Here is a 13,336-nt window from a genome sequence, read left to right on the forward strand (position 1 = left end):
GTACAGAGCTTGACTGCATCTGAGAGGATAGCCTGTCTTGGTTGCTGCTGGCTGTGACAAAGGTAACCCAGGTGAATACCCGATTCAGTCCAAATGATGTGGTTTTTGGGCAGACCAGGGCAAAGTGGTTGCCAATATGACAACCACCAATACGCCACAGAATTCCATTGACTACGTGAATCGTTTTAGGCACAGGCTCTATATGGTGGAGCAAGTGGCAAAATTCAGGTTGAAAAATTCCGCTTACTTCTTGGACGAAAAGCAAAACAGCAGTACTTCAGGCGGTGTTTCTTCTGCCAATATTGGGTTTGTTAAGCCTCAGTTAAGCAGGATTATCTGATCAGAATGCCCCCAGGAAAGTCTAGACTGCGTCATATTAATTTGCTGAAGCCATATAATGACCGTGTGTTGCTGTCCCCTGGCTCCAATGATGTCCTGTTCGTAAAACAAGCACTAAATTCAGAGGTGTCATCTCCTGTGACGGAAGTTAATGGGCAGGGGAAATGGCCGACAGATGACGGTATGTTGGTCTTACATTCGAACAAATCTGAGGTATTGAGGTCTTTGCCGTTAGTACTTGGGTACTTGGATGAGTGTAAGCTCAATGAACTGGTTTCACAAATAAATAGCTACCTAGTGCTATTTTCAGATACAATGTCACACACACATTGTATTGAACACAACATAGATGTTGGTGATGCACATCCGATCAAGCAACACTTGCCTCACCTCAGAGGGTGCAATTGGACAAAGAGGTTCAATATATGCTTGTTAATTAAATAGAAGAACCCTCCAATTCTAGCCAGACATCTCCATGTTTACTGATGATAAAACTGATTCCACTTTTTGGCAAGGCTCTGACTTCAGGAAAATTAACAGTGATCCCTTTGCCGCACTTGGACGATTGCTTTGACCAAGTCAGCTCAGCCAAATTTGTGAGTAAATTTAATTTGCTTAAAAGGATACTGGCAGCCCACTGTCTCCACGGGCCCAGAGGATAAGTGCGTTTATAACTCCCACCTATTTGTATTCCTATAAAGAGATGCTTTGGTTTACGTAATGCCCTGAGCACATTCCAGTGGCTTATGAACCTTGCGGTGGCAGGTCTGCCTGGTTGTGCTGTCTTATGTGGATGACGTCATCTTCAGAGATACTTGGGGGGACCAACTGCCCTCTGCAGTTGGTCGACACACACATAGACACACTGTTCGACATATTGATGTGGGTACAGTTAATGATGAATGAGTCACAGTTACGTAATAAGACCCAATGGGGCCAGTGGAGGTTCGTCCTGTTGAGGCTAAAGTGGTAGCCATCAAGAATGTATCAAGAATCACCTCCTGTAACTAAAAAAGAATTAATGTGCTTTCTCTGCATGGCACTGAAGACATTTTAATCAGAATCTGTCTTCAGGTGTCGCACTGCTATCAGACCTTTTGAAGTATCAAGTCAGGTTTGTGTGGTCAGCCAAGGCATGTGGCCCACAGTTTGACAACCCTTTTACGTTGCAGGTTAATGCCAGTCATGTGGGGGCAGGAGTGGCTTTGCTGCAAGTTGATTCTGGACAGCAACTCTGTAACAGATCTCTTAGATGTATATAGGCTATACAATATAGGTATGTATGATAGCTAGGGTAAAAACAGATTTCAATGATATATTTTGTTGAGTTTGCTGTCACCTGCTGGTTGCTTCTGATAATGCTCTAGAGCTGATATTCAATTGGAGGCCCGCGGGCCACACCGAGTCTAGAACTAACTTCCAGTTGGACCAGCGAGCTTGAATTAAATGCGATAATTCAAGAGCAATTTTAATATTCTAATTGTAATATTATTTTAAAATTATTAGTTTATAATTAAATGTTATGGTGTAGCCTAAATAGTTATAGCACTGCGAGCGTGGTCTAAGATCTGTAAGAAGTCAGGAAGCAAACTGTGCTTGAGAAACATACAGATATCAAATACAGATATCTTCCACAAATTAACGTTTTCTCATTGGACGTAATTCTGACCAAACCTAGTAGCTTTACAAAACATCTGGCTATTGATAGTCACAAGTAGGCAAGTGCTTTACTGAAAATGAAAATGAATGAAAACCATTGGTTTAATCCTGACTGGACTGAGAAGTACTTGTTTATTTCAGGATCATCTCCAAACACCAAACCAGCTTACACACTGAGCCTTGGTTTTTTTTTTTTTAAGATTTTTTTTCTGTATTGCTAGCGAGCATTAACATAGTTAGCTTCACATGGCTATGGTGTTGATAAAAATACCCTTTAAGGCTGCACTTTGTAATGCTTATATGTCCTGTGGCACATTTTTCTAGTTTCAGTTTTATGAAAAAGTCATTATTTCAGTAAAGTTGCAAGACAAGTTATTGGTTATTGGGGAATGTTTAGTTGTTCGCGAGCTGTCTAGCTGTGCAATAGAGACGGACTGTGAGGACAGCATAATCTCTTTATTACATTACGGATTAGAGCCTTAGGTCATGTCCACACTAAGCCAGGAACATTTGAAAATGCATATTTTTTTCTCCATTTTAGTCCTCCATCCACACTAAGCCAGCGTTTTCCAGCCACTAAAACAGAGCTTTTTAAAAAGGTGTGTACATCTGAAAACACCAGCCTGACATTTCCCTGTGGATGGAGAACACTGAGCTTTCTGAGATATAGCAAATGCTTCCATGTTTTTAAGGGTAGGCACATGTATGCGCAACAGGAGACTCAATCCATTTTCAGGCGTTTCAGTGTGGACGGCGTGCTTTTGGGAAAACAGTCTGAAACGATGTGAAAATGCTATTGCGGTGTACGTTGGATGGAAGGCCAAGGCGGCTTTTTGGATTGACCCGTCTTAGCGTGGACATGGCCTTTTTGCTTGATTTGTAGACTTGGGAGACATCGATTCATGTCCAGAAATACTTACTGAGCAAGACTGCAGGGGCGGCACGTCAATTCTGTTTTAGGCTGGATTTCAACTTAACAAAGTAACTATGAAACAACAGAAAAAATCTACAAAGATGAAACAGCCATTTACCTGATAATTTGGATGGTGCAGGAAATAATCCGGACATCCGGCCACAGCCATGTTTTTTGCTTCTCTGTTCTTTCTTCCTCTTCGTGTAGCTGGGTTACTTTTGATAGGAGATGGACAGAAGTAAACCTGCAGAGGGAAGACAGCAGACAGATGGAGGTTAGTGGAAAACTACAAAGGGAGAAGGGGGAGGGTGAGAGAGGAAGAGAGAGGAAGACAGAGCGAGAAAGAGGATGCAAGTAGAAGAGGAAGATGAAATCTAGGAGCTGAGTAGACAGATATAGCACAGAGCACTTCTTAACCCACATAGGCCCGCGGTAAACAACATCAACTAGCAACGAGCTAGGATGGAACCGGAAGCTGTTTACGCATTCTAAATTATGAGTTAGGCTAAATGCTCTCTGAGAACAAATTAGAGAATTAAAGCAGCAGTTTCTATCCTTTCCTTTTTCTGTTTTAGGACAGACAAAACGTTTACACTAGAACATGCTTTGCAAATAAAGCAAAAACATTACCTGTTCCTTACAGTTTGCACCAATCAAATCCAGATACAGCGACACGTTACATTGCAGTATCAAGTGTTCATATCTCATCACAAATTGGAGCAGAGCCCTTCCATGATGACAAAGCAGTTTACTGCTCAGGATAAAGTTCATGGAACCCTAATATACCACAGAATCTTTTATTTGATTGATTGTTGAAAGAATTTATATGAAGTCTACCAAACTTTATAGCACATTCATATAAGAGGTAAGTATTGCAGACATATCCCTGTCTATATAGCATGCAGACTGTGAAAAGGAAGGATCTCTTCTGTGACTGCTTCTTTAAGGTCTGGTATCTTTTATCAATCAGACTAGTATGTAATTGTAAAACAAGTTGACCCTCAGGGGACTTTAAAGGTGCTCTTCTACTCTATGACGCCTCCTTCCCGGCCATCGCTGGGTCAAAATAACCGCAAATTCAACAACGTGGACTTCAGTCTATTTGAACTTCTTAAAGTGGGTATCCTATTAACCTCTTGGCACCGTTGCCACTGAATAAACACCTGTAAACACTAACCCAGAAATACACTGCAGGCTCCTCTCCAGGACTTAAGTTAGACCCAAGGGTATATTTTCAGCCAAGCAGCTCCAGCTCACAACTATGATGGTCTTTTATGCGCCAGTTCATGACCCCCTGTTGGTATTTCAAAAATATGACCTGCCATTTTATAGACAGCTAAATTTATCTGATGTTTGGGGTAGTGGTTGCAAGCGGGCTGCCCTTGCGGCTGTGGGGCGTGTATGTGTTGTTGGCATTTTTGCATATACACGTGTGGCAGCGTGTTTGTGCTCACTGCATGTGTGTGGTGCATATGTGTGTATGTATGTGTTTGCATACACTGTATGAATACGGCTGTGCACATATGTATAAAGGTCCTGTTTTCAGGAGTTTTCAGGGTCTTGGAGAAGCTCTACTGGTGTTTTTTCACAGTTGTGTAGGTAGTTGTGTCTAATTACATAACTAGTCACTCGACATTGACAGAACCACTCTTCCCCTGGCAACACAACCAACATACTGTAGAAGAGAAAATAAAAACATCAGAACATAAACATACAACTTTAGAACATCAGAGCATGAATGCAGAAAATAAGAATGTAAAACAAAGTAATACGATGCAGAAACACATATCCCACAGCTACCCTGATAAAGGTGAGGCAAGCAAAAATGCTAATGAGGGGGCACCCTGGTGGCTCACATGGTAGAGCATGTACCACTTATCAAAGCTGAGCCCTTACCATGCGGCTCAGGTTCAGCTCCACACTGAACCCTCTGCTGCATGTCATCTCCTCTCTCTCCTACCTTTCCTGTCTCTCGACTGTCACCATCAAATAAAGCACAAATGCCTACACAGTAATAATAATAATAATAATAATGATAATAATAATGAAAAAATGCTAGTAAGGCCATAACTTGCATCAACATGAGGGCATATGATGCCTAAATTCACATCTTAACATCTTAGTGTAGTAACAATTTATCATATGCACGATAACATTGGCACACCATCAGTATCAGCCTTTCAGCCTGAAATGAAAATCTCTGATGATATGACATGCTGATATGTGAAATAGGTCAAATCTGCCACCATCCAAGTCGGTTTAAGAAGGATGAATCACACTGTTTTGTTTGAAAGAAAATATTATATAAAAGTAAACATGGCATTTTTTTACATGCCACTCCAACCGAAGTTGAAGTTGTTTTCTTATTTTGCACAGTGACTGTGTAGGCCTACATTCTGAAAAGCATTAAGTATTTTCACTATAACAGTAGGCATAATAATATGTTAATGTCACTGCAGGACAGACTTGATGTTCTCTGCAGTTTGGTAAAAAAAAAAATGTGTGTATATCAGTTTGGCAATCGGCCAAAAGAGTTGAAAAATAGATATTTGCAAAAAATACAGTATCGTGCATGACTTATCATATTTCAATGTAATGCATTAGACTTGTGACTGAGTCAGTCTACTGTCAGCCTAAAACTACTGGTGACTTGACAACATTAAGGAGACAAACACATTGACTGACATTTTAAATCCAACTGAGCTTTATGTTATAGCTCTATAATCATCTGTGCACTAAACTGTCCCAGTCACCTTTGCCATCTTATCCACGTCATGCTCTCTTCCACTTCACATTAGCCCACGATCAGAGATTACTAGTGGACAAATCTGTCTCTTATTCCTGGGAAATATTGGTAGTGAGCATTCAGAGATACCAATCCAGTAGCAAACTTAAAATGCTTAAATGCACATTAGGTAAATAATGACTATCAACCGCTATTGGCCACCACAAAACGACAGCAACATCAACACGTGTTTGCTATTGTATACAGTGACCTGTAATCTGCACACCACTGTAGAAACGAATACAGTATACAAGCTGATGAATTAATCACTGTATCATTGGTATCGATCAACAGCTCTTTCAACCCCCTGTGCATTTGTGCTATGAGACAGTAAAAACCTTATTTAACGCACCTTGAATTCTGCAACAAGACTGAGTTCTTCAAAATAGTTTTACAGCTGATCAGAGGTAATGAAACTACCATGCAGGGCTCCCAGAAAACACTGCACTTACCAAATTGTCGAGAAAATGAAAAATGAGGAGAGTTTTTTTAACCTCCCAAATTGGGCTTCGCAAATAATGATCCAAACATGAATGCATTCTAAACAAAGACCTTGGCACTGCCATCACTAGGGCCGCTGAAAGGCCTCGCTTGTAATGAATGTGTGTGTGTGTGTGTGTGTGTGTGTGTGTGTGTGTGTTACTGTATCAATCCATGTGTGTGGCCCTGCCAGCTGGCATGCAAAGACAGCTCGTCATTTACACATTATTTACAGACATCCAGCTTACGACAAAAACAAAAACAAATTAACATCAACCTAAAATCGCTAAGCAGCCCCTCATTAGGAGCCACAGACTTGCTGACTGGCTGTGGCAGAGCTGTATGTTTGTTATATTTCAGAGCAGTCTTTCACAATCTGTAGTGGAGCCACAGCCACAAGCAGAGTTTAAATCTATACCTAAATTGCTTTTGCCATTTTCACTTTACAAAGATTAAATATTAAGTACCGAACAACATACTGAATTAATTTACACGCAGCTGTCCAAGATCAGAGAAGTAAATTGTGACTTCTGCTCCAGGGTACAAAGAGGTTTACCCTCAACACTGAATAATATATTCAACAGCAGTGATGGCTGTGCGTGAGATAAAACATGGGAAAAGGCTCAGGCGTTCCATATAGCATTAACATACCTTGAAACCCAAGTTTCCTGAAACCCGAGTGACTCTGCCTGACTATTGTCTGAACACACACACGCACCTTAATGCTTAATTGCTCGCTGACATAATCAAAGTCATTCCACTCCAGGGATTAGACCCTCCCAGAGCCCTTTGATTTGACTCCTTCCACATGAACAGTGTACTGAAACCTAACCATCTCTGACCTTAACAGTGCAATTATCCCGGCCGCGTCAACACACTAGAGAAGGCGACCTGGGCTGTACCCAGTGGTGAGGTGACTGCATCTGGATTAATTAAAGTGATTGTTGCTCAAGCTCGCATGAAGGAGAATGTTAGAGAGGGGACTTCAAACGCAGGGGCCTTAACAATGGCCCTGTTGAATCACAGGCCCGTACCACCACCACTATCCCAGCTGAGAATATGTAGAAAAAATACTCTAGTTCCTATTGTGAGAGTTAGGGTTGGGCAGTATATGAATATATTGGTGTTGTGATATGAATCAGATATCCTGCTGGATTAAGGCTATCAAATAGATGATATGGTATAAGTGTTGTCCTGGTGTTAAAGGGTGCATTACAGTAAAGCGATCTAATTTTCTGACTTTATTACACTCTGTGTTATGAAAGCACCAACAGGCATCCCTATGATATCACAACATCAATAGTGAGGTATTCAATATCAGCAAGTGTATTGATAGTGCTTATCAGATGTATTTGATTCTGTCCATGTCGTGCAGCCTCATTATTTCTGAGTGATAGGGTTACTGTTTGGCTACGCACATTGCCTTCTCTAATGCCACACTACACTACACTTGAGCCAATAAGCTATTAAGACTAAACCAATTATTCAATTAGGGCTTTTCCTTTACTTTAATGTAATACTGTGACTGTGCATGTGTGTGAAGTGTGAACAAAACAATGACAAATAACCGCCGTGCTGAAACTCTTTCACTCATTGAGTTGGAAACTCTTTCATTTTGGATAAATGACAAATAACATCCAAATAACAGTCAGATAATATCCTGTCCTTGAAAACTTTGCAGCAATCTCTCTGTGTCCTCCTTGAGCTCTGCAACCACAGTAAACAAAAGTGTGTGAATGTGTAGGCAGTAACAAGTATACTACTTATTTGACAGTAGTCAAATAAATAGTGGTGGGCCAGCATGCTTGGTCAGTCTGGGGGTTAAGCAGGTGATATGTGCTTAGATCACAAGGGTCCAGCTTTAACATCCCTGGGTGATAAGCCCTGCCGAGGAGCCAAAGGCCAGGTTTGGGATCACCAGCAACCAGCGCTATTTAAAGTAAAGCCTAATTGAAACTGTAGCAACATTTCCCCGAAGAGATCTCCTCTTTGTATGGTGGTGGATCAGCGGCTGGGGCTGGGCAGCTCAGCACACCAAAGATGGATGTTAAGAAGACTTGGGAGGCCGTAGACTGTCTCTGTTTGCTCTGTCTGTCTGCAACTGATGCCATCAGGGCAAAATGCCTCATACAAATGCAAATGAACTGATTCAAGAAGGAATAATGGGCTATACAGCAAACACAGCAAACTTCTAGGCAGGATTTTTTTCTCCTACTGCTAAATCAAAATGTACAATCACAAACATTAAACCGTCTTAAAGAATGCTTTTGACTCCTTTGAGTCATCATTCATGCCACAAATCACCATGACCCTATCGCGCATTAAATAAAGTACTTCCCTTTTGAAAATTTCATGAGTGCAAATGGAAATATCAAACTTTTAGGGCCCTATTTTAACTCTGCAGTCACAAAAACCAGCACTAAGAGCTCCCTCCTAGCGCACCGTCAGTGCAGGTGTATCCAAACTTCCTCACTATTTTCGTTCATCTGAGTGCAGCAATGCCCTCGCTTGCTAAGGGGCAGGGAATAGTGGAATACATTAAAGGAGTTCGGAGATGAACTATTATCTTCGCAAAATTGATGATGTCAGAGGAATAAATGAATAAATCAAGTAGGCGAGCAGTTTATTACTGATTTTTGTAACTAATGCAACTAATGCAATAAAGAAAGTGCCATCCTCGGCTACAGCGCCTCTGCCAGCTGATCCCTCCTCTGCCGTGCAGTGGCATTGAGTTTGCCTGCTGTACCATCGCCGCATTCAGTTCACTCTCTCTCTGCCTCACTGTTTGTTGAAAAGTCATGCATATATAGGCCTATATATATTGTGCATAACACGGCATGTCAGGAAGAATGCACTGCCTTCCTGAGCTCTGTATTGTAATGCCCCATCTGACATGTCCAAGCATCTGAAACGCATTTTTAGAATGACAAATGTTCACTCCACTACATGGTTATTGCCCTACACAATGTTGAAACAACAACTGTTGCTGTTGCCGAGTTGCTGGAATAATATATGACTAATAAGCCACGGGCACAACAGGTCTCCAAACAGCCACCCATCCAGAGTGCGCTGGAAAGCCTGCAGGAATGACACAACTGGTGCTGAGATTTGGCGTGGTCCTCAGGGGTTTTATCGCTGTGACTTCATTTTTTTTTTTTTTCACCAAACGAGCAACATCTCACTTTGAGCTACCAAATTCAAACAAACCTCCAATTTCGGTGCACCACCATTCCCACCTTTGGGCCAAGCCCGGTGCACAAGCACAAAAATAAAACATGAACGGGCAAAGTGTGCTTCCAGGTCACTGAAACTGCTGTTAGCCATAGCGCTGTCTGTGGCGGTCTTGGCTCACCCACAAAAATAGGCTGTACGTCAGCACACTCTTAAATAAGCTGCATCAGCAAACATGCACTTCCTGCCTTTCTGCCTACCTGTCTGTCCACCTTTTACCTGTTTGTGTATCCATTTGTCTGGTTGGGCTTCCAGTCTCTTTAACTCTCAGTGCTCACTGGTCTATAAATTCCCATCCTCTCCTAATTGGGAAAACAGTTTAAATAGTTGGTGGTATTTATAGTGGAGTATCCAGAAACAACAGAAATTCACGCAGCATACCAGAAGACAAGTCAGATTCAGATGCTAGGAGAGCTCTGACAAACTCACAACTCTACTCTCATGTATTACGTATGGAAAGATCGTGTGAATTGTGTGTGAGATTATGTGTAGATAATATAAACACTGGATGGCAGCGCCTGTGTTCATATAGCTTCTTGAAACATGAATATGACCATTTGCATTCCACGGAGCAGGCCTCCAGTCACAGTCAGTGTTAAGTTGCTGCAGTCCAGTGCACACAGAGCCAGGCTGGTCGAAATGGGAACCAGGCTCTAAGGTTATCCTCGCTGGAGTTACTGATAGCCTGGTGTTAGGTCTCTGTCAGGCTGGTAAAAATAGCAGCAGTACAAGTGTGGCTGGCACACTCATTTAAAAATCAAACAATTCCATTAGTACATTTTCTTCAGTATCGGGGTACTGTTGCAAGTTTTGACATGAAAACGCCATCATATTCCCTCTGTGAGGAAATAACTGAACATTCATTACAAGTGAGGAAATAGAACGTTTCAGCCCAGTATTGTTGATTCAGAGATCACACTCAACACCCAACTAAAGATTAACTGTCATCATTGTCTTTGTACAAAGAATTTTTGGCACAAAAAAAATCTGCATGGCAAAATTTTAGCAAATCAAAAGCAATGCATCTCTATGAACTCCTTCACACGGTGTCTAAAATATCACACTGCCAAGATCCATCATGTTTTCCCTGGAGGCTTTTTTTTTGTCAGTCATAACAAACAAAACTTACAAACCAATCAGCCAAATGCTTGTCTTCACCAACATGTGCCTATAGTGGAGGTTGGCAAAACTTGAGAGACACAGACACCAGAGGATTTGACGTGCTGTTCCCTCACTTTCATTTGAGTGTACAATCTTTTTCAGAGAAAAACAGAGCAAAAAACAAATTCTTGGTAACAACTTTGTACTTTCGTGCCATTTTTTCGCATGGGATTCAGTGCGACAGGTTTCTGAAATGTAAAAATGAAAAGGGATGGAGAGAACCCTCGACTGAACGCCCGGGCAGGAGACCCTATCCGACCCACCCAATGCCTTTCATATTGAAAACAAACCCACCCACCATTGGCTCGCTACCAGAAGGGAAAAAAGGCAGACCTAGTTTGTTTTTTAGATTCTCTGCTGCATGCATGTGATGTGTGGATGCCATCTCAGAGAAAATAGAAAACAGACATGATACAGAGCAAGACATCGATTGTTAGTGTCTTTGTAATATAATCTATAGCCACGCTGAGTGCTGTCCCTCACCCAATAATACTTTCCTCCCCCAATCCAAATCCACCCGATCCATGGATAAATCCACAGTACCAATGGATTTCAGATTTACCCATACCTCGCTACTACCAACTTTTTTATTGAGGCTATGCTAATAAATTACTGGATCTTTCAGCAGTAGCCTGGACAATAAAAGTGAAGGCCTGTCACTCTACACTACTTCAGCAATTATTTTTTAATTACCATTGAGCAAGGCATCCAAACCACAACGCCTCAATTTGTGCTGCTTCACAGCAAACAGAAGACAATTAGTTAAACTACACAGCTCCCAGATCCCTGCATCAGCTACTTCCCTTGACTGTTGCTGTATATAATTAAAAACTGTGTTCTTCTCAGTGAACTTGCGTGATTAAATGAGGATAAAAAAAAAAAAATCCTCTGTTCAACACTGCACCCTTCAGCTGATTGGACTGGACACAGCTTAAACTGGAGTTCAGCTCTGCTCTGTCCTCTGTGGAATGCAGAGAGCACATTCTTTCCACATAGGGTATTGGGTGAAAAAAAACATGTGCAATATAGCAAACCCCCAACTCCCGTCAAATGGCATGCATTGATTTGTAAGCCAGCCAGGGAGGAGGGTGGGTGGAGATCAGAGAAAGTCAAGAACATTTGTGCAAGTGTGCAAGAGTGCGTGTGTGTGCGTGTGATTGTAAGCTCCCTCTTTACATATCAGAAAGGTCAAAAGCAGCCTTTTTAATTCCTGGAGGGGTCAGGCAGAGCCAGGGAGCCCAGTGTTTTATCTGCTAAGCCCCGGGGCATCGCCGAGACAGGCACTAGAGCCGGAGCGAGCTTAACACCACTTATCTTCAAATGCAAGTGTCAAAGGCCTCGGGGTACAGCTACCGCTGTGCCCAGAAAGAAGAGTGTGTGTGAGCACGTGCAAGTGTGTGAGTGTGCACGACATCTACGTCGATAATCTACAATATGTCTAAACTTGCCCTCTCAGTGGGCCATGGAGACAGGTTTTTAAAGAGTCACACACAAAAAAAGTGAGAAAGTCAACTAATTGCACCTTTCCCAAGGGAAATCTGTGTATACAGAGCTTCAGTTTGTCATCACAGGAATACAACAGCACCAGGAGGCTCCACACACATGCTAGGTGTCTCCCCACCCTGCAACTATCTTAAATTAGCACCGTGTGATATCCCAGCAGCGCAGCAACAATGTAAAACATGGACGACTATAGCCTCTGTACATTTTTAGTCACACACCCACGGCTAGTTGAGATTGGCCTGTCCAGAAACTGTAATCCCAGCGGACAAAGACCAGCTGAAATGTTGTGGGAGGGGTGCCACTGGGTGACATAATAGAGCCGTGCATGCCATGCCATGCCGCCTTCTCTCCATCCTCTCTCCATCAATGCAGAGTCTGTATGCATCTGCAGCGGCCAGTCGGTTGGCACAACAGGACTGTGATAGTAAGCTTGCTGGTTCCCATCCCTAAACCAGCTTGGAAAATGATTGCAAAGAAAGAAAATGAGTAGTGGAACTGACAGAAATAGAGAAAGAAATAGAAATACACACAAAAAACTAATAATAATAATAATATTACGTTTCTCCAACAGCCACCGATTCTACCACTTTATCCTTAACACTGAGAGGCAACGTCAAACGATTCATTTTTAAAATCATGTTGATCCGAAGGTAATTTGTGGATTAAACATGATTAATCGCATATTGAAAATGTATTAAATGACTCGCTTGCTTATCTGCTCACTGCTGTACAGTGTATTTTTTAAATGATTGAACCGACACAATGTGTGTTCTTCAGTCTTTCTGTCTTCAGCGATGCTGATGGGCCGACTCCATTTGGTAACAGATTTATAATAAAATGTGCATTGGCATTTGCTATTTTAGCTGGCTCTTTTTGATGTGGAAGTTTTTTATTACTTAAATGTGGTGGTGTGTTTTGGGATTTCAGGATTGTATTGTTCAGTTTTTTATGTTCAATGTCTTGTGCTTCTTTATGGTTCTTGATCCTTTAACATCTTGGGAACATGTTTTCATTTTTCCATGCTATTCCTTGGAATTTTGAGCGTCCGGTGGTCTGTAAATATAATTAATCAATCAATCATTTCGCAGCCGCATCACTCAGTTCTGCTGTGTTGACAGATTTGCCCCTGATGCACTAAACAAGTGTGGTTTGACAAGCTCCACCGCTGGTAGTACTAATGTTACTACTAGAATTGGAAATGCTAGCAGAAACATGTTTGGCATTCAGGTGATATTTTGAAATCCTCACGCTCTGACTGAGTGATA

The 13,336-nt window shown here is 41.8% G+C and overlaps 1 protein-coding gene across 3 annotated transcripts in view; it reads right to left on the reverse strand.

The window, feature by feature from the left end:
* grb10b (growth factor receptor-bound protein 10b) overlaps positions 1-13,336 on the reverse strand; it is an 88,165-nt gene that overhangs the window by 68,224 nt on the left and 6,605 nt on the right. For all 3 annotated transcript variants that reach the window (XM_030073529.1, XM_030073530.1, XM_030073528.1), the window contains exon 2: positions 3,030-3,155. In XM_030073529.1, coding sequence (XP_029929389.1) covers positions 3,030-3,080 — 51 coding nt within the window. In that variant the 5' untranslated portion in view covers positions 3,081-3,155. The remainder of the gene's footprint in view (positions 1-3,029; positions 3,156-13,336) is intronic.

This window comes from Myripristis murdjan, chromosome 16, assembly GCF_902150065.1.
Source record: "Myripristis murdjan chromosome 16, fMyrMur1.1, whole genome shotgun sequence".
NCBI lineage: Eukaryota > Metazoa > Chordata > Actinopteri > Holocentriformes > Holocentridae > Myripristis > Myripristis murdjan.